We start from the raw sequence: 27,603 nt of genomic DNA, 5'->3' as shown, positions 1-27,603 counted from the left end.
CTTTAAAACACAAATCTCAGGGCCCGTAAAATGAGTCCGACTACCCCTTTTTTCCGTCCGGACAAGGGGTAGCAACCTCGCCAGGTCGGTGGCTAATCCCTTAAATTCCAAATAAAATAATCCCTTGTTAACTGACTTCTGGAATGAAATTTAAGTCCCACCGATGATCCAAATCTTTTTACGTTACCAAACTCGTTTCACACTCGGGATAAAAAAAGAAAACTTAAAATTTGAGAAACTCGAATCCTTGACCTTTACTTAGACACACACAAATAATAAATGACAAACAAAAAAAAAAATAAAAATTTTACAAAGCTAAATTTACAAAATCTGAAAAAAAATAATTTACACAAATTGAAACACAAAACCGTCTCAGACGGCGATTCTAACAATTAAATTAAAACAAAAATGACAGTACTCACGGTGCTAATCCTTTTTACAAATGCACAAACTACCGATGCACACAAAAACACAAACACAGCCCCAGGTATGTGTTGACACAGCTACTCTAACAGCTCCTCGGCGATGCTGGCGTTAAACAAACGTTCCGCCTACTCCAGATGATGTAAAATACAACGCAAACGAACTTTTGCTGCTAAAATGGCATTATTGTACCGCTCGTTTCTCTTCAACAAACTCCGAGACAAACTCCTTCCCAAAGACCTTCTTAAAACTCCTCGATGCCGGCGTAATCCACACGTTCCCGGACTTTCAAATAACAATAGACGAAGAATAAACTGGCGTAACTTTAGCAAACGCCGCTACAATAAACTTTCCAAAAATCTTCACATAGACAAACGTAGGCTTCGCGAAACGGTACAATAAGCGTCTTCTCTTCGCTGTTCAAAACCATTTACACCCCAGTATCGTCAAATCTCGGTGCGACGCTTTTCCATGAAAAATTCGAATTTCGGGGCCGATAAAACTTAACGGTCGACTCCGCGGACCAATACCATAATTGCATAAATAAAACTATTATCGATCGTAAATCAACTTAGACTGGCACTTTTACGAGTTTTAACACGCCAAAATTCCTATGAAATTCGCTCTTAAATAACTAAAAGTTTCCTTATCTAAAGTAACACTTGTGCAAAGCGCGTGCACTCTGCTAACTTCCACGAATTTAACAATAACAAGACAAAATTTATTACATTTAAAATTTACTAATTACGGATTCGATTTTCCCAGACTTAAGTTTCTTAATTAACTCCGGCCGAGCATTAATTGAACTAACAACTAACAACGATTCTCTGCATAAAAATGGGAAATAAACTTCTTTCCAGAGTAAATAAAGAGACAGGACGAATACAATTTTATTTACTTACATAAAAACTTTGGAATATCTTGGGTTTCACCGCGTGCGACGTCTTCAAAAAGTGCAGTAGGGAACCCTCTCATGCAGTTCCGATGCCAGTAGGTTATTTTTGTTATCATAAGTAAATTCCCTGACCCCAAAAACATAACTCTAAGACACCTTACACGACCCGGTGTGCCTTAGAAATATAATTCGATTAAAAGTCTGTAATTTTCTAAAAATGGCGGCTTTTCACGGACTTCCTGTATCCGGATTACATTTCTGGCGCTACCATTGGATTCCTCGGGTTAAAATCATACGAAATCGACACCCAGATCTCGTCTCTAGGCCATATTTAGTTTTTAAAAAAATGTTACAATAAATCACCCCCACCCCCTCTAAAATCTACCCACACGGAAAATGTCAAGTGTTCTTCGGGCCAAATCGTCTAAGTGGCTCTAAGGAACAGCTGTACCAAGTGGCACCTTGGAGAAAATGCAGTATCTTTTGGTATACCGCTAGTACGATACCCACCGAGGCACGTGGCGCAGTGGTCGCGCTCACCGATGCTATTCGGGAGGTTGTGGGTTCGAATCCCGCTGCCGACTGCTCTGTCTGGGGTTTTGTCAGGGGGTTTTCCTCAGACATACGTAGCTTCGCATAATGCTAGCATTATGTTGAAATCTACGAGGCGAATGCTGGAGCAGTACTCTCCCCCTCAGCACCCTAACTCCGTTCCTTCCGTTCCCATCCCTAACTTTACCCATCCTTACAATCCCGTTCTCTGGCTGAAGAGGGCCAGGAAGCCCTGAGCAGCCCGCCTCCGGTATCCCTGTAGTCAGGGGTGCCGGAGGAATGAAACACGTTGGCCTTTTTCCTTTTTAGTACTATACCCAAAGTTTCGTCGCAATCGGATGAACGGTTTAGGCAAGCATAAGGGACATTCATACGTACCGACAGACGGAAATTTTTTTATTACATAGAAACCTTCCCGGACATACGTTCAACTATTCCCCAAAGTTTTATCGCAATCGGATGAATGGTTTAGACAGGCAAACAGTCATTTTTATTTATATAGATTGGCCACATCCTGACATTGGTTGCCCCCCCAATTTCTCGTTGGATATCATTGAGCGATGCAGTTGGATTTGCAGCAAAATACGCCAGTACTATTATTTCTTGTTCTTCAGAGTCTACCACAGGCTTCCTTTTTTGTATTTTTGTTTGCAAGATACCGTTATTCCTGAAATTTTGTAATAATTTGCGAATTATAGCCTCTGTGGGTTGTGCCTTGTCAGGGTATCTTTCGGAAAAAAGACGACAAGTCCTGGCAGCTATTCGGCTACATTCACCGTGTACTAATATTAAATTCAAAAAATCTTCATTAGTGTAACCCAAACGAGCCATTATTGACGAGAAGACAGAAGTATAAGTTCAAGCAGCGAAAATTTGACGTTTAAACGTTATCATAATAAAAACAAAAAAATAACATCAAGCGACATAATTTTTTTATCAATTTTCCACAAGAAGTAACTAAAACATGGAATATCTCGGAAACCGTTTGAAACAGCTTTTGACATTTTGTATCAAATTAAAGATCTGGGAAAAAGGAAAACAAGGGTGAGGAATGAACCTCGCAAAAGAGGATAGGAACGAGATAGCTGGTAATTATTTACTTACATAATGTACATAATAATGCAGGTGCCCACGTATCCATCTGTATCATATATTTTTTAACCTTCCTTTACCCGTTCACGGCATCGGACCGACCTAAAATTCAATTCTGCGTAAGTACTTACGACATACGTGGATATGCAGTGTTCACTCCTCTATGTATCTATTGAGTGCACCACCTGCTGTAGACTAGTACATACTAGAAACAAATTGATCACAAGGATATAACGAGCGATCAAAAATGAGTTTCTGTCTGTGAAAAACCGACTAAGAATTGTTTTTTGACGGAGTTATCAAATGGGCGCGATTTTTTAAAATATTTGTTTAAGAGCTACTATCAACGTTTTCATTTGGTGTATAACTTATTTTCTCGAAAAACAACCTTTCAGAATTGGTGCCGCAAGAAGTACCCGCAGCGCCTTAAGTCATACGACCTGAGGCGGCAGACGATCGATTTTAGCATACTCTGATAGGGCAAAATGGAACTCCATCGGTTAAAATTTTGATCATTCTCGTTCAGTGGATTTCGTGCTAGCTCCCCTACTAACATGGCATGTTAATAAAAACTGGACACAACATTTAAATAAAATTATAAATAAAGATAAACGATTGTTGGTTAGTAAAACTTTACAAGTTTTACAAAAAATTACTGATCAAGACAAATTCTTATTATGCCTCCAAAATTTTATAAACGACTTAAAGGATGATTCGGATACTCGAATATTTTATGAATATTTTGAAAAAAGATATGCAAATCGATATCAATTGTGTGCTTATGCTTACCGAAAATATGTTGGTATAAAATTTTAAATGCATTAATGAATCTTGTTCGTTACAAATGTTTGAAAGAGTCATAAAAATGTCAAAAGGCAAATCCTCCACCAAACTTAAAAAAGTAATCAAGTCATGAACAAGGGACTTTCATAAAAGTACAGCATTCAAACATAATTGATAGTAAGCAGTGGCTAGTGAAATCCTCGAGAGATGTAAATATACAATATGTAGTTAGTAAGATTTCAGATTCCTGTAAGCATAAGTATTGTTTAATGTGTTCTGTTTGTAAAATATGTGTACATAAGTGTAAATGTTCATGCTTAGATAATGTAATTAATGTGAGCGTGAATTTGTTACTGCTATGTATTCGTTTTCTTTGTAATAATAATCTTTATTGTCCAAACAGGTGTAATAACAAAACCCTAGAATAGGACAAAATTATAAGTGAGAGAGTAAAAATGAATGAAGTAACTAACTCGTAAAAAAAAGTAAATAACTAAGTAATATAATTAAGAATAGATAAAGGAGTGTGAAAAATATCTACATGACTTGAAATATCATTATAGTGATAACACATTGTATGAATCGTTGAGCTTTGTCTGATATTGGTTCTACATCTTGGCAATGTGGAGGATTTGCCTTTTGTAATTGAAGGGGTTGATGGATAAAGGTGTTAAGTAACAAAATTACAATTTTACAAAAAACTGTTTTTAATTTAAGTAGTTGTAACTTTGTCAAAAATGAATATAAACACACCAGATTTTTTTCAAAAAATATTATTAATATGTGCACAAGTTCATATATATTTTTAAAGACTTAAATAACGGTGATATAATAGTTACACAGGTAAATAGGTGAATAACCCCTTTATCCATAAAACAAAAATACACAGGTAACAAAATATAAATTTGGACAAAAGTGCTATACAACACAGATTCTGTCATACACTGAATTTTTTCTAAGTTTATAGTATCGACGTGAAAAATATACTGCCAGAACACACTTTTCATTAGTTGTAAAGCAAAACTTTCCAGAAAATCACCTTAATATCTGGCCATTTACTACAAATTCAGAAAAAAAGTTACTATAGATGTTCAAGGTTTTTATTTCTTTTTGCGCATTTTTTTTTTAGTTTGATCGGTTCCGCTCATATCGTCTTCCTCATTTATGAACTGTTCATAAAACCATTTATGCTCATCATCTACATACGGAAGCTGTATTTTTCAATTTTTTCTGTTGATAGGCTTCCGGTTGTCTTGAATCCGGGCGCGAAAGGGGTATAAAAAACAGTCGCGCTTACGTCATCAATGAAAACCGCATTTTTATTAACATCAAATGGCATGATTCGGGACCAAAAATAACTTCATAAAAAGTGGCAGACATTACTTTGGCACAGAAATTTGCCCGGCAAACATATATAGTATTGTCAGGGAAGACATTATCTACATTAAAAAAAAATTTCGCTAAATTCCGTGATGACGTAAGCGCGACTGTTTTTTATACCCCTTCGCGCCCGGCAGACATGTATTCAGCACGGGGAATCGGCTGGCACACATATGTTTACGTGATGTGCTCGTTGCCAGCAATAATCCCATATATTTTTTTTCCAATTCCGTCATGACGTAAGTAACCTACTTTTTATGTACACTTAATTAATTAATTAGCAACAATAAGCACAGGATATGCCTGGCAGACATGGCGGTTTTGTTTTTTCCTCTTTCAAACCTACTTATTAATAATATTTTTGTTGAATTCCGCGATGACGTAGGGTTCTGTGTCGCTGGCTCTTAGACTATATGGTTATGATTATAATATTTGTAAATGCATTCATGCATGTCATATGCAGTGCTTACCTACTACGCAACCTATAGTTACTGATAGTAAGCCTGTAAATAGTGATAATGATAACATAAATGAGCTGTTTGTAGATAATAGTATTTCTGTCTAATTGCAGTTACGAGAATCAAATCAGGTCAAAACTTGAAATAAGTTTAGGCCTACTTGGTAGAACTTTTTTACAGAAGAAATGTATCTTCTCTGCAACAAATATGTAGATAAATTAATAGGTATTTTAAATGAGGGTAAAGTTAACTTCAATTCCCAAGAACAGGTTAATTGTAAAAAGAATATTATATTTCGCGCTCTTCTACTACATGATTACTGGTAGTACCCTCTATTTTCTACTCAACCAAGCACATATTGAAAGCTAAAAAAGCAAAATCCTGTCGGTCGGTAATGTAGGCAACGCTGCATTTACGTATCATTACTCGCTTTGTGCTCAACCTAGCAACACGTCATTACGTGTTATTTTTATTTTTTTAACTCTACGTTGTTATTATTATGGGTCGACGCCCGTCGAAGAAAATACGTGCGTTGGAAAAGGAAATTAGGCGTCTTAAAAGTCGTAGACGCTCAACATCAAGATCACCATCCTGTTCAAGTGCTCGTTCTAGGAGCCGTAGACGCCATTATACGCCCTCAGTATCAAGATCAAGGTCGCCAACCCCTTGTGCCCGTTCGGTTTCAACGGGGCGACAATTGGAGTATTGTTTCGATGTTTAAAAATCTACGAAGGGAAACCAATAACCAAATAAAATTGGAAAAACAGCATTATTTCGAAACTATCATCTCTCAATCTCGTAATAAAGCAAAAACATTGTGGAGCATAGTCAACGACAAAAAGGCAGGCCATACAGTAATCCTAACGTGTGACGATAATGATGAAGTAATTTCGGACCCTGTTGTGGTCAGTAAGATTTTCGGAAAACACTTTAGCCGCAGCACACTCATGAATAATAAATAGTCGGGTACCACCTCCAAAGAACAAAACCCCAAAAGCATGTTCATCGATTCTATACGTGAAATTGATGTCTACAATGCTATTATGAAACTACCGAACAAAAAATCATCTGGATTTGACCGAATCTCCACCGACATTCTAAAAGTGTGTGCAAGCTCGATTTCGCATCGGTTAGCTGGTTTGATAAACCTTTCCTTTTATCAAGGCCAGTTCCCAGATAGGCTAAAACTAGCAATTGTTACACCAATATTTAAAAAAGGTGATTCCAAACGCGTGCAGAATTATAGACCGATTTCCAATTTGAGTATTTTTTCTAAAGTAATCGAGAAAATTTTTGGTGAAAAACTGTGGTCGTTCTTGGACAAATTTAAACTTATTTCAAAATGTCAACACGGCTTTCGTCCCAACTACTCAACAGCCAGTGCAAACTTTGAGTATATCCAATATTTATATCGCGAGCTAGATAAAAACTTGGTAGTGGTTTCTTTGCAATTTGATCTGACAAGTGCGTTCGACAGTGTAAACCCTAGTTTTGTCTGCAAAAAACTTGATGTTTATGGCATAAGAGGGAATATAAATTCGTGGATTCACTCATACCTCACAGGTAGGAAGTTACGAGTAGCAACAAATGGCCAATTATCAGACCCCTACAAGCTGGACAACGGTACTCCCCAGGGCAGTGTTCTCGGACCGCTCATTTTCCTTCTATTTATCAACGACCTTCCACAATACATCGATGACGCCAAGACCTTTATGTATGCCGACGACACCACGGTGACGGTTAGTGGGGGCAACTACCAAGAGGTAACCATGAAAGTCGAGAGAGTTTTACTGCAATTTGACAAGTGGTGCGCAAATAACCATTTAAAAATCAATTATACAAAATCGTCTTTTATAGAACTACATTCCACAAGGACAGAACAGCAAATATTTACATTCAAAATAAAAAATAATGAAATTCCTAGAGGGCACACTACTTCATTTCTAGGAGTAGCAGTGAACTCTAATCTATCATGGTCCGAACATGTGTCAACGGTGTGCAACAAACTGAACAGTGCGTTTTTCTTAATCATGAATTTAAGAAATACATTAAAGGTTGAAGCGCCCCTAAATGTTTACTATGCATTAGTGTACTCCGTTATTAATTATAATATAATTGTGTGGGGTAACTCGTGTCATGCCAGTCGGGTATTCATCTTACAAAAACGAGTGCTCCGCCTCATATTTGGGCTAAAGTATAATGAAAGTTGTCGTAGTGCAAGGGCGTAGCTACGTTGGGGCAGGGTGGGGCATTTGCCCCACCCTAGCTTGGCCCTCACCCATCCGACAAAATGCATGTTTGTGTGAACTTGCTGGCTATGTCTAGCTAGTGACTTTAGTATTATGGATTTCATTATGCCACGGCTAGCCCAACGCCAAGCACACCATGCAAATCCTTCAGCACAGAACCCTGTCGAGTACTGGAACAGATCGTTGGTCATTCCATACCTAGACTCAATTATTATGTCTTTAGAAGAGCGCTTCTCTGACAGTAACTCGCCAGCATATTCCTTGGCAATATTGCACCCATATCTCATGCTACAAATGACGTTGCAAGAATTTTTAAAGAAGCTAGAAACAGTTTACAATTTTTATGATTTGGGCGCTGGCGCTGCTGGTTTCCTTATAGTGAAGCTGAACTATGGTACGATATGTGGCATCAAAAAAATGTGTCGCAAAATGTAGGTACTTAAGGAAATAGACATTTTGGAGCTTGTGAAAGAAACGGACATGTTTTATCCGAGCATCAAAATAGCTCTTTCAATTTTACTGGCCCAACCTTGCACCACATGCACGATTGAGAGGTCTTTCAGTACATTACGCCGTGTCAAAACGTGGCTTCGTTCCACTATGAGTGAACATCGGCTCTGCGGTCTCTGCATGTTAAGCGTGCATAGAAAAAGGGTCACAGAGGCAGATACAAAATTCAAAGCCGAACTGCTAAGAAGGTTCTGCATCAACCCTCGCCGGCTTTTGCTAAAATAAAAAGGTAGTTAATGTATTTTCAATATAGGTAATATAATTCTTTCCTGAACATATTTTAGTTTTTGTTTGTGTCAAAACAGGTTTACATGGTTTGTATGTCAAAAGTACGTTTGAAATGCAAAAAATAAATCATTTATACACATATAATTACATTTTTTCTTACTTTTGCCCCACCCTGAAGCTGCGACTGGCTACGCCCTTGTCGTAGTGTGTTTCGTGAGAATGGGATATTGACATTTTTTTCCATCTATGTGTACAATTGTCTGGTACATATATATAAGCATCGACAAAAGTTTAAATTCGTAGTGACATCCACAGCTACAACACGAAGGAAAAAAATAAGCTTTTTTTGGAAAAGCCGAGACATTCATTTTATAAGAAGTCGCCGGAATATACCGGGTGCAAATATTTTAATATGTTACCGTATTCATTTAATGAAGGTACATCACTTGTACTATTTAAAAAAAAATTAAAATCTTTTTTAATAGAAAATGTTGTTTACAGCCACCAGGAATTCTTGGACTGTATGAAAAATGTCTAGTTTCCATTATTAATTTATATAGTAATTTCCGCTTGTTATTATATTCTGTTTGTGACGATGTTATACAATTGTGCAATTGTCTTATACTGATTAAATTATTATTATTATTATTATTATTATTATTATTATTAAGTGACGATCAAGGAAGCCATATCCCTATACACATGCTGGAAAATGATACATCGTTTGTATCAGGTACATAAGATGTTGCCTTTTGGCCTTATTTAGTTGAGTAATGGCTAAAATGTCCAGTTGGACACATGTATATACCAACGCATAACAGCATATTCAGTTGAGTAATTGTTATGTTATCCAGTTGGGTATCGTATATGCACGCCAGTTGGCCCTCCTTTCGTAAAGGATTTTCGATAACAATTTAAATTTGAACAATGCAATGAAAGGTGCAATCACGGAGTGAAATTTAAGCGCAAAGAAAATTAGAACGTTTAAAGCTCTGAAATATCAATCTCCAAAAAAAATACTACTGAATTATTAACCAAATTAGCAATTTACCACGTTCAGAAAAAAACCGTCACAAATTTCTAATGAGGTCATCACAGGGCCGTAGTCAGGTAAGGGCCAGGCAGGGCAAAGCCCTGCCTGGCTGATTTGTTTGCCCTGCCTAACTAACTTTGTTTAATTTATTTATTTTTATGTTATTGGGAAGAACCGTAAGAGGAATTTAAGCCACTGTAAATGACGATGTCTGTCGTCCGAAGCCGAACTCAGTTTGTCCTTGTCTTGTCGTTGTCGTTTGTTTTGTCGTCAGTCGTAATGAGTCGTTGACCGTTGTTAGTTGTTCGCAGCCGCGCATTTTGTTTACTGCTACAAGTTCGTGCTTATTGACATTGACCTTGACTACCAGTACCACTCTATACCGTTTTACTATCCATTATTTGATCGCGTTCCGCTTTTGCGTAGCCGCACGTCGACAAGCTTAGTGTTTCATACTGACTAAATATTAGAGTTAGCTTATTTCTTCTTGTGTTCATTCCCGTTTGCCAGTTTGTGTGTTTTTTTCGTTTCGTTTGTAATGGATATAAGACAGTTTTTCAATGTTAAAAACAAAAGGCCTCGGCTTGAGGCTGAAACAGGGGATGCAAATCCGGACGTAAACGCCATAAACCCCACGGAACTTACGGAACTCTCAATATCTCCTACAAGTTGTAATAGCGGATTGCATAAATCTAATACACCGAAGATAAACGAAGCTGTCACAGCTATAGCATCAACATCAACATTTTTTGCAACACCAGAATTACAAGTACCTGAAGTTTTCATTCAGGTTCCGGGAAATGATTGTGATTTGTCTAAACGCGGAGATCCGATTAAACAAATCCAAATGAAAAACTATTAAAATTTAACAATAGAAGTAACAGAAAACTACAACTGTTTTAAACATTTCAAATTTTACTTAATGTAAGTAAAAACAAGAAGTTCTGTATTGTCAATTAAATCGTACATTATTATATTAGTGTGTACTCTATTATTTCACAAAAATACTGCTAGCCTTTTTAGACCCCCCACCATACGATCGTGTCTTCACAAGCCCTTCTAACAAAGCATAATGCCCTTCCTAGTACTAACATCTGGCTACGGCCCTGCTGTGTACTGCACAAAGCACTCTCGAACATACTTCTAATTTTATAAGAAAAAGAATACGTAACTTCGATGACAAATTTTTGTTATAAAGAGACCCTTTTATTTTTCAAGTTACAACGCTTGACTTTGTAAATTTGCTTTGCCTTAAGATTTAACATTAATGTGTTTTTTGTTACGTACAATAACAACCGTAAAAATGCTTACTGACTTAACGACTTAAGGAAGCATAAATACTGTCAATAACGCTAACGACTTATTTAGGTAACCTGTGCAGTTATTAAATGTAGTTGTTTTCTAATCCCAAAAGAAAACACGTTCTTTGAATATACCACTCGGGGTAGAAGTTGTTAATCCATTCCTTTTACATCGCAAATTTTGTTTCTTGAACTATGACGTGAAAAAATGTCAAATCTAACAACTACCTGCTTGCAGTTTGGTATTTAGATTATTTAGAAAGTACGAATATTTTAGGTATATAACTTTTATAATAAGATATTAATATAATTAAACGTAAACGAAATTAAAATATGATTTTTTTATTAAACAAAGAACATTATTCGAGTTTCGATATACGGTAAAGAATACAATATTATTAAAATCAACTATTCATATGAGGCATACGATTGAGACTGTTCCCTTCAGTCCCGGGCCGATGGTAATAACCTGCGACATCGAACAATGGAACCACGGATGTTTAGACTACGTCCAGACTCGCGGCGCCCAAAATTGATACATTAATAGAAATATAACAATAATAACGTGCTCTTCTTGTCTGAGGAATGTCGGAGTCCCTTAGGTTCACTCTGTGTTATTTATGAAACTAAGATTTAAAATTGAAAGGAAGATAACTATGCAAATACAAAGCACAATTTACTACATAACAAGCACAATTAATTGCGTTTAAAATCAATTTGAATTTTTGAAAAAACTGGGGGGCTGAGCGTCAAGTTAACCCTCCAGAATTGATATAAAAACTGGCTACCGGCTGACTGAATAAAAAAAATTTCAACGGCACAATTAATTACGCAACGAGCACAATTCATTTTAGTTGAAATTAGTTAAAATTTCTAAAAAAAACCGGGGGCTCAGCGTCAAATTAGCCCCCAAAATAGATTTTATAAAAAAAACAGCCACCGGTTGATTACATTAAAAAATTTTTACAGCACAATTCACTACACAACGAGCACAATTCATTTTAGTTGAAATCAGTTGAAATTTGTAAAAAAAACCGGGGGCTGAGCGTCAAGTTAACCCCCCAGAATTGATTTTATAAAAACTGGCTACCCGCTGACTGCATCAAACAAATTTTAACGGCACAATTAATTACACAACGAGCACAATTAATTTTAGTTAAAATCAGTTTAAGTTTGTAAAAAAAACCCGGGGGCTGAGCGTCAATTTAACCCCCCAGAATGGATTTTATAAAAACTGACTACCGGCTGACTGTATTAAAAAAATTTTAACGGCACAATTAATTTCGCAACAAGCACAGTTCATTTTAGTTGAAATCAGTTGAAATTTGTAAAAAAAAACCGGGGGCTGAGCGTCAAGTTAACCCCCCAGAATTGATTTTATAAAAACTGGCTACCGGCTGACTGCATCAAACAAATTTTAACGGCACAATTAATTATGCAACAAGCACAATTCATTTTGGTTGAAATCAGTTGAAATTTGTAAAAAAACCCGGGGGCTGAGCGTCAAGTTAGCCCCCGAATTTTTTAACACGGGTTATTTTTTTTTATAGCCTGCACAAATTTAGATATTTGCGGCACAGTGTAGCACAATCCCAGCACTATTAAAAAATGTGTCTTAATATATTTTTTTTCATTTTCGGGGGCTAACTTGATAGATTATGATATCAGTGAAGATAATATTATTATATGTAGTGTCATTCAAAGAAACGGCGAAAGCTGTGTATGCAGTGTAGGAAAGTCTCCTAATATGAGGATAGTGCCTAATATGGGGTAGATCAATTACTTCGAAACTACAACTCCGACAATTCGGAAAAAAAATATGTTTTACGAATATCAATAGATATAGCCGGTGCGTTTGATAATGTGTGGTAGCCGGCTATTCTATATGAATTAGGAAAAATTAAATGTGATTTATCAATACAGAAAATTATTAAAAATTATTTAACGGACCGAATTACAGTTTATAGTAATAAATATCAGAAAATAACAAAAGAAATCAGTAAAGGTTGTCCACAAGGATCAGTATTAGGACCTACTTTTTGGAATATTATTTTTAACAATAGTTTTCAAGAGAATGTCAAAAAAATTGCATATGCAGATGATAAAATTTTTATACCTAATTGAAGAAAACTCAAGAAAAAAATTAGAAGATACTGGAAATGGATATTAAAAGACCCCCTACAATAAAAATTTATAATAAACAAATAAAAAATTTCGAATGAAATGTGATATGCGAGATTAGTATGTATGTATGTTGCTTAGTTCTCGTTCGTCGTACTTGTCTATATCTGTGTAAAAACTCTTCAAAGAAAAGTAATAAAAATGGGTGATAGGCAAATGGCCTCAGCAGCCGAAGCCTTAGGTGGGGTTTTAGTGGGTATACCTAGCAAATGGGAGAGCCCCACACTACTCTGGAACTTCCTTCTAGAGTGTGCAGAAGGAGCATTTCCCCACCAATACAAAAAAAAATATGGTTAATAATATAAAATATTTACGAATAACAATTCAAGAAAAATTAAAACAACATGCACATTCAGATCTATTCACTAACGTGGTTGACTACCGTCAATAGTTGACTTGATATCAACTAATATTCTCAATGTTGAAAATATTTGGTATTCGGTAACAGCGTTGATAAGACTGCTAATTGACATTAAAGTTGTCAATAATTACTATGTGGCAACGCTGCAAATATGTATAGTAGTTCAAATAAATCTAGTTATTCTAACCTAAATCTCACTCTTCTAACCATACTTTGAAATCGTTTCGTAATTTCCTAATTTGTTTTCGCTCATTTCATCTATAAATTAAATATGACTACAAAAAACACAAAAAGAGCTACTCCGGCACAGTTAATGTGCCTAATGGACTCTGTGGAATGCAATAACACCATTTTATATGGAAAAGGAACATCTGAAGTAAAAAAAGAAGCCTGGGAGAAAGTTGCTGCTAGAGTAAACGCTGTAGGAGGTTGTACCAAAAGTGGAGAAGGCTGGAAAAATGTAGGTAACAAGTATATTAATTTTAAGGACTTATTTACATAATTTATATGCATTTACTGTATGGAAATCACATATTAGTGCTTGTTCACAATGGACATAAGCGTAACAAAAACATAACAGATGCATAATTCATAATGTTGAATAGTAGCAAACCAACGTAGGTGTTCACAATGATTACATAATTTTTATTTTTTTGTAAATGTTTGTGTATGTTTTATGTCCTACCGAAAGGGTACATAAAAAATACATAAAGTTGGGTCGGTTTCAACTTTACGTAGGTTTTATGAAAAATCTAGTGGAATTAGGTGTATTTCTGTTGGGTACAAAGATGCAGCACTGCGCTGTTGGTTTGACATATCAGTTACTACGTCTAACGTCGATGACATCTCTTCTGCCAACATAATCTGGTTATTTTTAAATTGGTACATAGTTTTTGGCGCATTATTTCATAGTTTGGTGTTGTTTGGTCCTTCGTGTGTTGTTCTTTGATTATATCCAACACGGTATGGAAAACATATAGACGTCGAATTACTGATTAGTTTGGTGCGATTAAAACCCTAATTGTTTAATAAAGGGGACAAAAGACCTATTAAGGTGATCGAATAATCCTGGTATGAAAAAAACCATTCTTCATCATGCAGCTTCATTTCTAGACACGCTTAAATTCTTAAATTCTCCCCTTTTCTCTCGGTCTCGATTTATAGGTCTGACCCACCAACGTCGTTTTTGTTTTGTAACAACTTTGTCTCTCTGTCTTCTTAACAGTAAAAGCAATAAAACTGTTGAAATTTCCATCCATCTCAGTGACACACACATATACACCACAAATAATATTGCTATGTTCTTGACGTTTTGCCGAGTTTAAATTTTGGATTTTCGCCTACGCAGATAATTATAATCTTACGGTCACTGTGAACACTTTCTCCACCTGCGTAAAATTATGTCTTATGTCAATATTATGTTTTATGTATCTGTTATGTTTTTGTAACGCTTATGTCCATTGTGAACAAGCACTTAGAAAAAAAAAGAAATACGGGAGGGTACAACGTTAACGGATTTAGAAGAACGGTGCTCCAAATTATCTGGGTTGCCAACTGTAGCTACGGGTATGGAAACCATAACTGAACTTGGTATGCTCCCTGTCGAAGATAATATAACTATAGGGACCGTACTGGAACTACAAGATGTTGAAATTGAGCATCAACAGGAGGAAGATCTGGAGCAGGAAATGGAACAAGCTGGTCCTTCAACGATTGTGGAACCAAAAGGCACAACAGTGAAGAAAAACAGACCAAGAAAGACACCTAATGGTAAATATGTTAACATTTATAAATAATTTATGCACCTAACTCTTTTTATGCAACGTTAAATACCTACCTATTTTATAATTTGGATAACAGGAAAACTGAATTTGTTCTTTATTAGTGAATAAATTAATTGTTTATATAAATTCACATACAGGGTGACAATTTGAAAACTTACCACCCCCCATATCTTAGTAAATAAACGAGATATTTAAAAAAATCAAAATCCGTTTCGGTAATTCGGTGGGGGAATCACAATGACATAGTTGGCGACGCACCCCCTCCAACCCCCTGCGCCCCAGCCACCCCAACTTTTAAATCTTAAATAGTGACCCCCCATGTGTGATATGTCGTTGGAAAGCTCTGAAAAAATGCTTTCCAGTCATACCAAATAGCATTACATTTAGGTTAGTAATTATCGTGCAAATCAAAAAATAAACTAATATGATACATTTGAAATCTGTCGTATTTAAAACGCAACCGGCGAACATTAGACGAACTAAGACAGAGAATAATTCAAGAATGTCGAAATATTGCAAAACCAACATTGGAAAGGTTCGACAAGAGTTTGAGAATAGATTATCACTGGCGATCAAAAATGAGTTGCTGTCGAGTCGGCTTTGGAAGTTCAAGTTAAATACGATTTTCCATGTTTATTTTTTGATTTGCACGACAATTACTAACCTAAATGTAATGCTATTTGGTATGGTTGGAAAGCATTTTTTCAGAGCTTTCCAACGACGTATCACACATGGGGGGTCCCTATTTAAGATTTAAAAGTTGGGGTGGCTGGGGCGCAGGGGGTGTGAGGGGGTGCGTCGCCAACTATGTCATTGTGATTCCCCCTTCGAATTACCGAAACGGATTTTGATTTTTTTAAATATCTCGTTTATTTACTAAGATATGGGGGGTGGTAAGTTTTCAAATTGTCACCCTGTATATAAAATTCATTTATCATAGTACAGGATTTGAATTATTTGACATTTTATAGAATTGTTGGAAAACCATACACTTGCCACTGTTGATGGACTTCAAAATATATCTCTTGGCTTGCAGTCTCTCGCATCTGCAATAAATAATTTAGCAGAAGCCATTCGTGAAGGGAGCCATGACAATCAAAAGTGATTTTACTTATTATTAAAAAGTATGTTGATAGACTGGAAAAAATAAAGGATATTATATTGTTAATTTCTTTACATCTATCGCAATATTCTAGATTTTTTGTGTATTGTAGAGCAGAAGCTAAAAAGGCAATCAAAAACGACTGGCCGTCAATATGAATTATACCTTAAGAGCGCGCTGCCGGAGTGGTGGGGATCAGCGTAGAAAACACACTTAAAACATGCCTTTAGATTTTTGTACAATTTTTAAAAACCGTTTGTGGTATCAGCCCAATTTTTTATATTAATTAGCAAGGACCAGCGCAGGAGGTAACGAATTTTCATCGATCTACATTGGCTATAAATAGGTTAATTACATTTTTGAAAATGGGCAATTTTAATTTTTTATGAAATCAAATATCCATGAATTTTCGTCATTGCCTTCTTGGGGTCATTACAAAGATAACACATAAGTTTCAAGTGATTTTATGGTCAATTAAAGGAAATTTGTACGAAAATTCTTCATTATAAAGTGACCCTAGTGGTGTTTCCCACAATATTTAGATCGAAAGCGAAACGCAAGTGCAGTGGTTCGCCTGTAGATGGCGGAGAAACATGGCGGGTTCTCATTTGAATTTAAATACATGACCACTGTAGTGAATATACCGCTCTCGTTCGTTCATAAGGCAAAAAGAACCCGCGAGCGCGACGCTGTAGGTCAGGGTAAATGTAAAGATTTCGGGATCGTTTCCGTTTTTTCAGAACCGTTAATTCAGTAGCAGGAAGGGACGAACGGAGCAGTTTCTTACAGGGGGGAATGTTAAAAATTTTCCAACTTTCGAAATTCAAATGCTAAAGAAACGCTACAACACGCAAAATCCAAGACTGAGACTGGGTCAAAATGGCATGGCTTTACTACCTATGATCACAGATTTATTACTATGATGTAGGAAGTCGGCATTGCTGCTTAATCCTTCATTCATTTCTCAACGAGATAGGTATGCATTCTATGCGAAGTCTAATAATTCGCAATGAGAGCAATTAAATATGATATGACATCCCACCCAGCTAGCACGATGACGTCAATATCACGCCATTTTGTGGTCATATAGAACGTCATTAATGACATATAAAAGACGTGACTTGGACGTAGGTATGACGTGATTATGTCACATCCCAATGACGTGATGTATTACGTCAATATTGACGTGATATATTACGTCAATATTGACGTGATATATTACGTCAATATTGACGTGATATTACGTCAATATTGACGTGATATTACGTCAATATTCACGTGATATATTACGTCAATATTGACCTGATATATTACGTCAATATTGACGTGATGTATACGTTACTATTGACGTGTGTGTATATATGTATATAGGTAATAAATAAAAATGCACATAACGTAACTATATATATTGAATACCACAAAAGACTTATATTAAATACAAAAAATATTATATTGCTTACTGTAGAAGACCATTGTCTCTTAATCTATATATTAAGTGTATGTAAAAGAGGAAAAGAAAAATATCCCTGTATGTGTGGAAAAAGAATACATTTCCCACTAACACTTGATAGTGGCCAAGTTTGTAACACTGATAGATCATTCACAACAAAAATGTTTAGCTTTGCCGAACTAAAAGGATATTCATACAGGGATGAGTATCTACAAAATATTTTACAAACAATCAAAATACTACCTTCTAATTGTGACACAAAATTATGAATTTGAATAACCTTGTCTTTAATCATACAATAACAATCAGATTTAGAAAATGAATAAATAGACAATATGAAATTTTTGAAATGAACCTTTTTAAATTGCTTACAATATGCTAATGAAATCGTTGGTCCTTGACAATGTTCAATTTGGGGTTTACCACAAATATCAATACCTGACTGCTGCTTTTCATCAATAAGAAAGCTAATTTCTTGTAGTCGTTTACATATTTGTTTTAATGGTTCTTTTGGAGATTTAATTAGCCGTTTTAACTGTCCTAAAAAGTTTTCAAGTGGGAATGCCGAAAAACAGTCAAGTGGCCCATACATGGCAACATCTGCTGGTAAATGAATTAAATTATGTACATTAAAAATTTGAAATTCAGCACCATACAAATGCTCGCTGTGTTGTACAAAGGTTTTCAAAAGTTGAAAAGCAGAGTCGCACCCAAATTGAACTATATGTTTTCTTGAACATAAGATTACTATCGCCGCGTGCAGTAATAAAAAATGCTCATATATAGCAATATCGACAACTTGAGGGAGAACAATAGGTCCTATATACAAAAGAAAACTACGAAATTCCGTTGCCTTAAAACGAGCTAACTCGCTTAAGGGGCGAGGTTTTCTGTTTATTTCTTGTGGAATATAATGTTTTAATGCAACCATTTTCCCAGATATAATTTGAACTGACTGGGATGATAATCTAACTTTGTAAATGCCACTCATCAATTTAGAAGTTTACGAGTGACTCCAAGGCAAACATTGTGCATATAATCTATTGGAAAGGATGTCACCAGTCCAATATTTAATTGTAATAGAGGAGAGTCACCCAAGTGATGTTCCTCATCTAGTTTTAATCTAAAACTCTCATCTGTTCTTAAGGTAGAATTAATATTATTTAATATTACCCTTCCGTTGAGATATGTTCCCGACACAGTACATTTTTCGCAAGAGGAATAGCCCCCATGTGATTTAATACATTTGAGATATCGCACATCTAGTTCAATAGTGCCATAAGTGCAAAAAATTCAAATTTTCACTTAAGTCCATATTGCTGTTCTTCTATGTCTAACGCATGCACTGCAATATAGCCATATGTAACATTTTAATATTATTCAATGCAGTGTAAGATATTTCCCTATTGCAGGTTCATAGTATTGTGGTGCAATAGAGCCGTAACTGTCAGTTGTGGCCATATGATTCTTGAATACTTGCGCATCATGGTGCGCTACCGCCGCAAACAACAGTTATGGCTCTATAGCATCAAAAACTATTTTGCCGCTATAATTATGACGCAGTTGCTTTCCTACCAACAACAGTGAAGTGTGTGTTTGTTTCCGCTGGCAACAGATTAATTTGGTGTTAAGTGAACAAATATTGTATCTTGAGCGAGTATTGCACATTCGTTTGTTATTATGTCTCGTGCAAAAAAGTTAGTAAAGTTGGCTTTAGATAAAGATAACATTGAAAACGAGGATCCGAAAGAGAGTGAGGTTCGAGTAAACAAACGCTTGGTTTTATAATCTCTAGATGTATTTGTATTTTAGAACACCTCTAAACCAAAGAAAACGTATGCTGAACTTCAAAATTGCCAGTTGGTACCTAACGTAATATTACAAGAAGTAAGTCTAAATGAATCTGTCATGATTCACGACAAATAATATTGTCATTTATTTGAATTTTTATTATTTTAGTATTCTACGAATCAACCCTTTTTATTGGACTTAGAGGTAGATTTTTCGAAATACAATGATCCCATTTTTGGATTAGAGGCACATAACGTAAGTTGATTTAACTTTAAATAACAATTATGTACTTATTTTTATATTAGAACTCAACAACGCTAGATTTACCAGGATGCTCAGGGAATACTGCAGTGTCAGAGATTAGTAATGGACATGTTGTGACTCCCTTGGACGACCAGCAAGCGGAGGAGGTGACCAGTTAATATCAGAATCTTCCCATATTACACTCATTTGCGTTCTAGATTAATAATGATGCAGCCATTTTTGACTCAGATGATTCCATTAATGATAAAGATTACACACCTTCAGGTGATGATTCTAGTTCACCAGAAAACACAAGCTCTGAAATCGAAGTGAACCCTAATAATGATGTAGAAAAACGGATTATCGCTGAAGCTCAAGATGAAAAGAAAAAACCACGTAAAATAATCGCTAGGCCCGAAACTTGGAAAAGGAACGTGAAAAAAATGAGGGTAAATTCAGGTTTGCCCTATGTGTCTGAAGGTAATAGGGAGATTCCTGGAAAACGTTTAAAACCTCCTTGTACAACAAAATGCAGGTCAGCGTGTACTACTAAATTTACCGATGCTGATAGACTAACTATTCACACTTGTTTTTGGAAACAAGGAGATAATGCTCTTCAAAGACAATTTGTAAGTAGTCACATGGAAACTCTAAAAGTAAAATACCGTCGAGCCATTGAGGGAAGTAATCGCAGTGAAAATTTGTGTTATTACTTGACGCTGCGAGGAATTAAAATACAAGTGTGTAAAACATTTTTCATGAACACCCTGGACATTGGTGATAAGTTTATAAGGACAACATGGAAAAAATCGAATGGTAATGCTCTGATAGAAAGAGATCGAAGAGGAAACTTCAATAAGAGGGAAACAATCAATACTTCGATTAAAGAAAAAATTGTTGCTCACATCAACTCTTTTGAACGAATAGAATCTCATTATCTCAGAGCACAGACGACACGTGAGTACATAGACGGATCTTTAACGATAGCGCAAATGTATCGATACTATAAATCCGAGCAACAGGCTGAAGGGTTGCCAGTTGCCAAAAAATGTACCTATGAACACATTTTTAAAACCCAATTTAACATATCATTTTTCCAACCTAAAAAGGACCAATGTGCAATTTGCGAAACCTTTAAAAATTCTGATACAGACGAAAGATTGTCGCTTCAGAAAGGATACGAACGGCACATTAACAACAAAATCAAGAGTAGAGAAGAAAAGGCTCGAGACGTCGAGAAAGGAAAACAAGATTCTTCCTTTAAAATAGCCTGTTTTGACTTACAAGCGGTTTTACCGACGCCTTGTGGAGATGTTTCCACATTTTATTACAAATGCCGTTTAAATTGTTTGAACTTCACAGTTTTTGAAATACCATCGAAAAGAGGGTTTTGTTACTTTTGGCATGAGGCGATTGCTAATAGAGGTGCTAATGAAATAGCAACTTGTATATTACATTATTTAAAAACGGAGTGCAAAGGAAAAGATGTCATCTTCTATTCCGACAACTGCGTAGGGCAAAATAAGAACAAAATGATTGTTTCTATGTATCTCTGCGCAGTTAACAAATTTGATGTCAAAAGCATTACACATAAATTCCTTACGGTAGGCCATACCCAAAATGAAGGAGACTCAATGCACGCCAGTATTGAGCGCCAGAAGCGTAGAGTACTAAGAAGTGGCCCTATTTATGTACCGTCACAATGGGCTCCAATTATCAGAGCGGCCAAGAAAGAAGGTACACCCTACATCGTGAATGAACTTGCCACAGAAGATTTTCTGGATTTTAAAAAATTTAGCGACACAATTGGGAAACATTTTTCAATTAATTCCAAACAAGAAAAGGTTGTGTGGAATGAGATTCAAGTTCTACGCGTAGAAAAAAATTATCCAACGTCGTTTTTTTATAAAACTGACTTTGACTTCCTTGAATATGAACAAATTAACATCCAGGAAAAACTAAGGCGTTGCATTGACATTAGCGCATGTTATCCCGAAAAGGCCTTTGTAAAAGCCCCATCGATATCTCAAAAAACTAAAGAACATCTTGCTTATTTATGTGCAAAAAATGCTATTAAAAAAGTGTACCATGGGTTCTATAATAACATAATTGGTGAAAAGTAATCGTTTAACTTTTTTAGAGTATAATGAACGTGCTTTTATATACTTTTATATATTTTTTACTTTTGAATAAAAAAAATATTTCAGTTAGTAATTTACTGCAATAACGCCACAACTACTAGAAAACTATTTGGTTTTATGCACGGGTGGTTCAAAAGTGGTGGACGCAATATGGCCACAACTAACAAAATTATACTTTTAATTAATCCATTGATAATGGTATAAATTAAAATCAAAGTATCACATTAAATAATCAATGTATGACAAGGCGCACAAAAATCGATAGTAATATGCAATTGTTATGGTTGGATATCTAAACAGCACTAACTTTATTTGCACGTACTCTAACATTGTTGTGTTGGCACTTGCGGCACTATTGAACTAGATGTGCGATATGAACGTGCGGGTGCATCACAAATAAAGCAATTAATTAATACTTTGTAATGAGTGTTATTGTATTCAAAACCATTTTCAAGTAAAGAAGACAGTTCTTTTATAAAGTCTTCCAAAAAGTCAGCAAGTTGTTTAGGCTTCGAGTTTCCACAAAATATAGCAATTGCAAATGGTCTATTTACTTCAAAATTTTGTACTACTCCCAAAATTGGCCATAACTGCAAATTAGAACTCTTAAATAGTGGTAAACCATCAATATTAAAACCCAGTTTTAAGTTAGTTTCTAAAAAATTGGGATACCTAGACAGAAATACTTGTATTGAATTTTGAAGGCCGAGATATACTAGCTGTCCATTTTCTAAAACTCGCACATTATATGTGACAGGGTTTTTTAAAAGAGTCCTAGCATCCAGAGGTAACTCTGGATGAAAAGGAGCCAATGCATGAAGAAGAGAAGTGACCGATGAATGAGGTACACTTGTATTCGAAATAGCCCCTTAATTGCTTTTGTAATACTTATTATTTATTAAGTGATAATTCATAGTTGTGTAGTTTATGTAAATATATTTGTTTTCGTTAATCGTTGTGACTGCAACCCCAATACAAAGGCACTACAGTGGTGACTCCGAATTGAATTTTAAAGTGGTGCAACGTGTATTTGGAAAAAGACATCACGACCGGTTTGCCCACGTCACGCCGCCCGCCATATTGAACTTTCGCCTAATCGCGGTAAAAGCATGGAAAACACTAGCGCGGAACAAATCAAAGCCGAGACGAAGACAGAAGTGCAACAACAAATCGTAGCCGCATCTCGACCCCTGATTCCACCATGCGGTGGTACAAGGCCCGACGTTTGGTTCGCTATAGTCGAAGCAAACTTTAACCTGGCAAATCCAAAAATCATAAGGGAAGAAACGAAATATTCCTACGTCCTTTCCGCTTTAACACCCGACCTGGCAAACGAACTGGCTGACGTCATGATCGACCCACACCCCACGGAGCCTTATACAAAATTAAAGGCAGCCATCTTGAAGCGCACATGCCTCTCGGAAACGCAGAAGATCAAGCAACTGCTGTCGGGACAAGAATTGGGCAACAAAAAGCCGACACAACTCCTACGGCAGATGAGATCGTTGGTCGCCAACACGACATATGTAAATGAGCAATAAATGAGCAATTCTTGCGTGAGTTATTTTTACAACAAATGCCGTCTACAATACAGCCGACCTTGATTTTTATTATGATTTCTTAAAACGACACCAGGATCTAACCTTACGAACAGCAGAGTCTACTAGTTTGCAGCGTGCATCAGGTTTTAATAAACAACAGGTTGATCGCTTCTTTGACAAACTATATGAGCTCATGAACAAGTACTCTTTCGCACCGTCCAGAATATTTAATTGTGATGAGACAGGCGTCTCCTGCGTGCATACAAACCAATTAAAAGTATTGTCAGTTAAAGGAAAAAAGCAGATAGGGAAATTAACTTCAGGGGAGAGGGGAAAGAATATAACGGTGCTATTAACAATTAATGCTGCAGGAGATCAGTTTATTGCTCCACTATTTATATTCCCAAGGGTTCGCATGGATAACGACCTTAAAAAGGACCCTCCACTTCCAAACAGCTTTCAACAGCTGAAGTGGAACAGTTTCAGTTATGCACACCCAAAGTGATTTTGGAAAATATTATGCCGCTTCGCAGTACCTCAAACATCAAATTTACCATTCGAAAAAGACGCGAGGATCAAAGGGAAGTGTTAACCTCCACTCCCTATAAGACACAACTAGAAGAAAAGCGACAGTGTCCACAGAAAACTAAAAGGAACTTAAAGGTCAATCAGACTTCAACAAAGAAGCCCAAAAAAGTAGGGAAAAAGGTAAATGCGGTTGAGGAAAAGATATACTGTGTGATTTGTGGTGAAGATTTTAACGAGGACTGGATTCAATGTGGCACCTGCAAGGGTTGGGCACACGAACAATGCGCCAATCTTGATAGCGACCCTTTATTTTACAAATGTGACGTTTGTAATCAATAACAAAAAGAATCAACCGAGTTGCATGTTGGTGAGACACTTATTTTTAGAACATGGTGTCCGATACTACCCGCCACATTTCAAATTTGTATAAATAAAATGAAGTTTTATATTTGAAATATCTCCTTTTTGGTTACGTCTTTTACTAATTTGTTTTGGTAGATTATTATAATAATTAAACACTGCATTTGTAGTTTTCTTAATACTTGGAATATGATATATATTTTTTAATTACCTTAAGGGCCGGTTTATTCATCTGTCCAGTAAAGTATCCGTTAGTTATTTGTTCACTAAACTTAAAGGTAACCCGTAAGCAGTTTGTGTTTATTCAGCGTATTTTATTCGTTCAGCACTTACTGAACAGTTAGCGCTAAGTGTGAGATAAGGCAACAGTGTATTTTCTGTGGTTTGTGCGATTTTTGTGACTCTACTAATGAGTTCTATAGTTGTTTTTGTCAGATGACATTATACTGTGCATCAGCTGTGTATCTTGTTTGGTTTTTCCGAGATTTTGATTGTTAAAAGGAGATTGTTAGAAGTTTTTAGTTAAACTAAACGCTTTTTTTATTATTTAATAATGTCGAAAACAGGTACGTTTTGTAAAAAAATATTTTAATTTTTGTACTAATTACATTAGGTATCTAGAAAATAAAAGAAGTCGTTCGACGAATTTTTCTATAACATTCCTCATAGAGGAAGTATTAAAACGTGCCCAGGTAATAGAAAATAAAAGGACCGATGCTATTACTTGGAAGCAGAAGGAAGCAACTTGGGAAGATCTTGCCAAGGCTTTTAACACCCTTACTGCGGGCAACAGATGTGTGAAAGTGTTGAAAACTAAATACGATGCTATAAAAAGAAGCATCAAGCAAAAGCATAATAAGGCGAGAGCTGAACAGTTTAAAACCGGAGGTGGTTCGGCAGAAACAATTTCTTATACTTCATGGGAGGAGAAACTTCTTCAAATAATGTCACTGAGTGTGGAGGGCCTTTCATCCAAGAACGATTCTGACCAAGGTAGATTTGAACATATTTCTTTATCTGCTTTTATTGATTATTTATTGTGTTGTAGTTAAAAGTTACGCAACAGTTGTGATGCCACAACAAAACATCGACATTACTTTTGTTGATAATTTTGATGAAGAAGACGTCATGTCAGAATTCATTGAAGTGTGGCCAGAGGCAAACGTGTCAAGGCCTGATGAAAACATGGCAAGGCCTGATGAAAACGTGGCAAGGTCTGATGCAATCGTGGCAAGGCCAGAGTCAAACAAAGCGAGGCAGGAAGATGGTGAAGCAACATCAGCACCCGTTTTACAGGAACTTCAGATTAACACAGGTAATTTGAGGTGTTCTTTCCTCACTCAGATATTTCCTTAATCACTTATCAAAATATGTTGTAAAATAAAATTATTTTCAGGTTCTATTACTTGGGATTCCTGGACCCCTTCCACTTTAAAAACACCGAGAAATAAGAAATTAAAAACACCTTCCGGAGGAAAAAGACCTTTTGATGCTTCTCGCTTGGAATCCTCTCGGAGAGAGTTAATAGAAATGCAAAAATTAATTGCAAAAAAAGAAATTGAAAAAATAAACTTACAATTAGAATGTACTCGGAAAGAAGATGCTAGGAAGGAAGAGGAGCATAAATTAAGGAAAAAAATTTTAGAACAAGAACTGGACCTTATAAAATTAAAAACTGAGAAAGAGTTAAATAATTAATATTTATTATTTTACAAATTTCATTGATAAATAAATATATATTTTTGAACAAAAAACAAAAAATATTTTATTTACAAGTTTCTAAAGTAGTTTAAAAAATCTGCACGATGGAAATTATTATTATTATCAATATTAACAATATTTTCTTCTAATTCTACCACATTTTCGTTTCCTAGGAGTGCTTCATTCTCTTCAATAATATTGTTTCGCGCAATATTATGTAAGACCGCTGTGGCCACAATTATGTCTTGTACCATTGGTATCCTACACCTCAAGCCAATCGAAAGACAAGGGAAGCGCCGCTTCCAAATGCCGAATGTTCTTTCTATTGTGCCTCTGGTTCTAATTTGAGCCTCATTAAAAAGATTTTCCACTTCATTTTGAGGATTTGGAATTGGTGTAATCATGTAATGTCTTAGTGGATATGCACTATCACCTAACAATACAGTATTTCTAAATTCGTTTCCTTCGAAGCGTAGTTTAATATTGGAATTGTCAAAAATATTGGCATCATGGGAAGAGCCAGGCCATCGAGCAACTATATCTCGAATCTTGTAACTGGCATCACACACACACACTGCACATTTAAGGAAAAGAACCCTTTTCTATTCCTAAAAACTTCTGCATTTGGACCCCCTAAAAGGTACAAATATATTAATGATTTTATGTAAGTACCTTGTTTAAACGTACCAGGGCTTTGAATTTTTATATGTGTGCAATCTATTGCACCAAGAACTCTAGGAAAACGTGCTATCTCCTGAAACTGTACTTGTTCACGGGTCTTTTCTTCCTGTGTAGAAGGCATACAAATAAATTGTTGTTCCAAACTGGCTAGTTCAGAGGTAACCCTATGAATTATTTTGGCAGCAGTTGACTTATGAATATTTCCAAAATCTCCAATAGATATATAAAAACCACCTGTTGCATAAAACCTGAGAGTTAACAAAAGCTGTTGCAGTGGCGGAATCGGATTGTTTCTAAAAAATTTCATTGTTATCGAAATGGTTTTCTAACATAGTTTACAATAAAATACCTTTCAGATTGGTGTAAAAGTCTTTCTTCTATGAAGGCTAAAGTTTGTACAACCGAATTTTTTGTTAAACGAAATCTATGAAAAAATTCAAGATCATCCCAACAGTTTAAATTGTCCCATTGGTGAAATCTGTTTTGGGTAGTATAAGGTCGGCGATCGTTAATCTCGTCAAGAAAAAGATTTATGTCGTCTATAACATCCATTTTAAAAAAATTAAGTAAAAACACAAAACACGCGAAAAACAATTTTAGGTTAGAATCTCCTCTGTAATTCTTTAGTGACAGGTCCAAGTGATTTGTAAGTTAGAGTCTTCAGTATCTTTTACTTACTGAAAAGTTGGCGCTACTAGAAGATGAATAAACACTTACGGGTGACAATCCTCTCAGTAACGCTACGGAACACTTTACTGAAAGGTGAATAAACCGGCCCTAAGTGTCCGATACCTCCCGACCTTCCCCTAAGCCTGACTTCTGCTCCACTGGCACG

General features: G+C 35.9%; 3 protein-coding genes across 3 annotated transcripts; all 3 read left to right on the top strand.

The window, feature by feature from the left end:
* The first annotated feature begins 14,912 nt into the window (after positions 1-14,912).
* LOC116176596 lies at positions 14,913-16,337 on the top strand. The gene is made up of 2 exons (XM_031495235.1): positions 14,913-15,216; positions 16,202-16,337. Exons 1-2 carry the CDS (start codon positions 15,015-15,017, stop codon positions 16,333-16,335), a joined length of 336 nt encoding a protein of 111 aa, XP_031351095.1. The 5' UTR covers positions 14,913-15,014; the 3' UTR covers positions 16,336-16,337.
* Positions 16,338-19,066: 2,729 nt separating this feature from the next.
* Positions 19,067-21,939, top strand: LOC116164961. The gene is made up of 5 exons (XM_031479222.1): positions 19,067-19,540; positions 19,595-19,669; positions 19,742-19,828; positions 19,879-19,983; positions 20,035-21,939. The coding sequence occupies exons 1-5, from the start codon at positions 19,463-19,465 to the stop codon at positions 21,937-21,939; spliced, it is 2,250 nt and encodes a 749-aa protein (XP_031335082.1). The 5' UTR covers positions 19,067-19,462.
* A 1,127-nt stretch (positions 21,940-23,066) lies between these two features.
* Positions 23,067-23,498, top strand: LOC116164951. Its single transcript, XM_031479212.1, has one exon. It carries the CDS (start codon positions 23,067-23,069, stop codon positions 23,496-23,498), a length of 432 nt encoding a protein of 143 aa, XP_031335072.1.
* Positions 23,499-27,603: the final 4,105 nt, after the last annotated feature.

Source organism: Photinus pyralis, unplaced genomic scaffold, assembly GCF_008802855.1.
Source record: "Photinus pyralis isolate 1611_PpyrPB1 unplaced genomic scaffold, Ppyr1.3 Ppyr1.4_LG1, whole genome shotgun sequence".
Taxonomy (NCBI): Eukaryota; Metazoa; Arthropoda; class Insecta; order Coleoptera; family Lampyridae; genus Photinus; species Photinus pyralis.
Note: the sequence above shows the minus strand (reverse complement) of the source record. Positions and strands in the feature narration are given on the sequence as shown.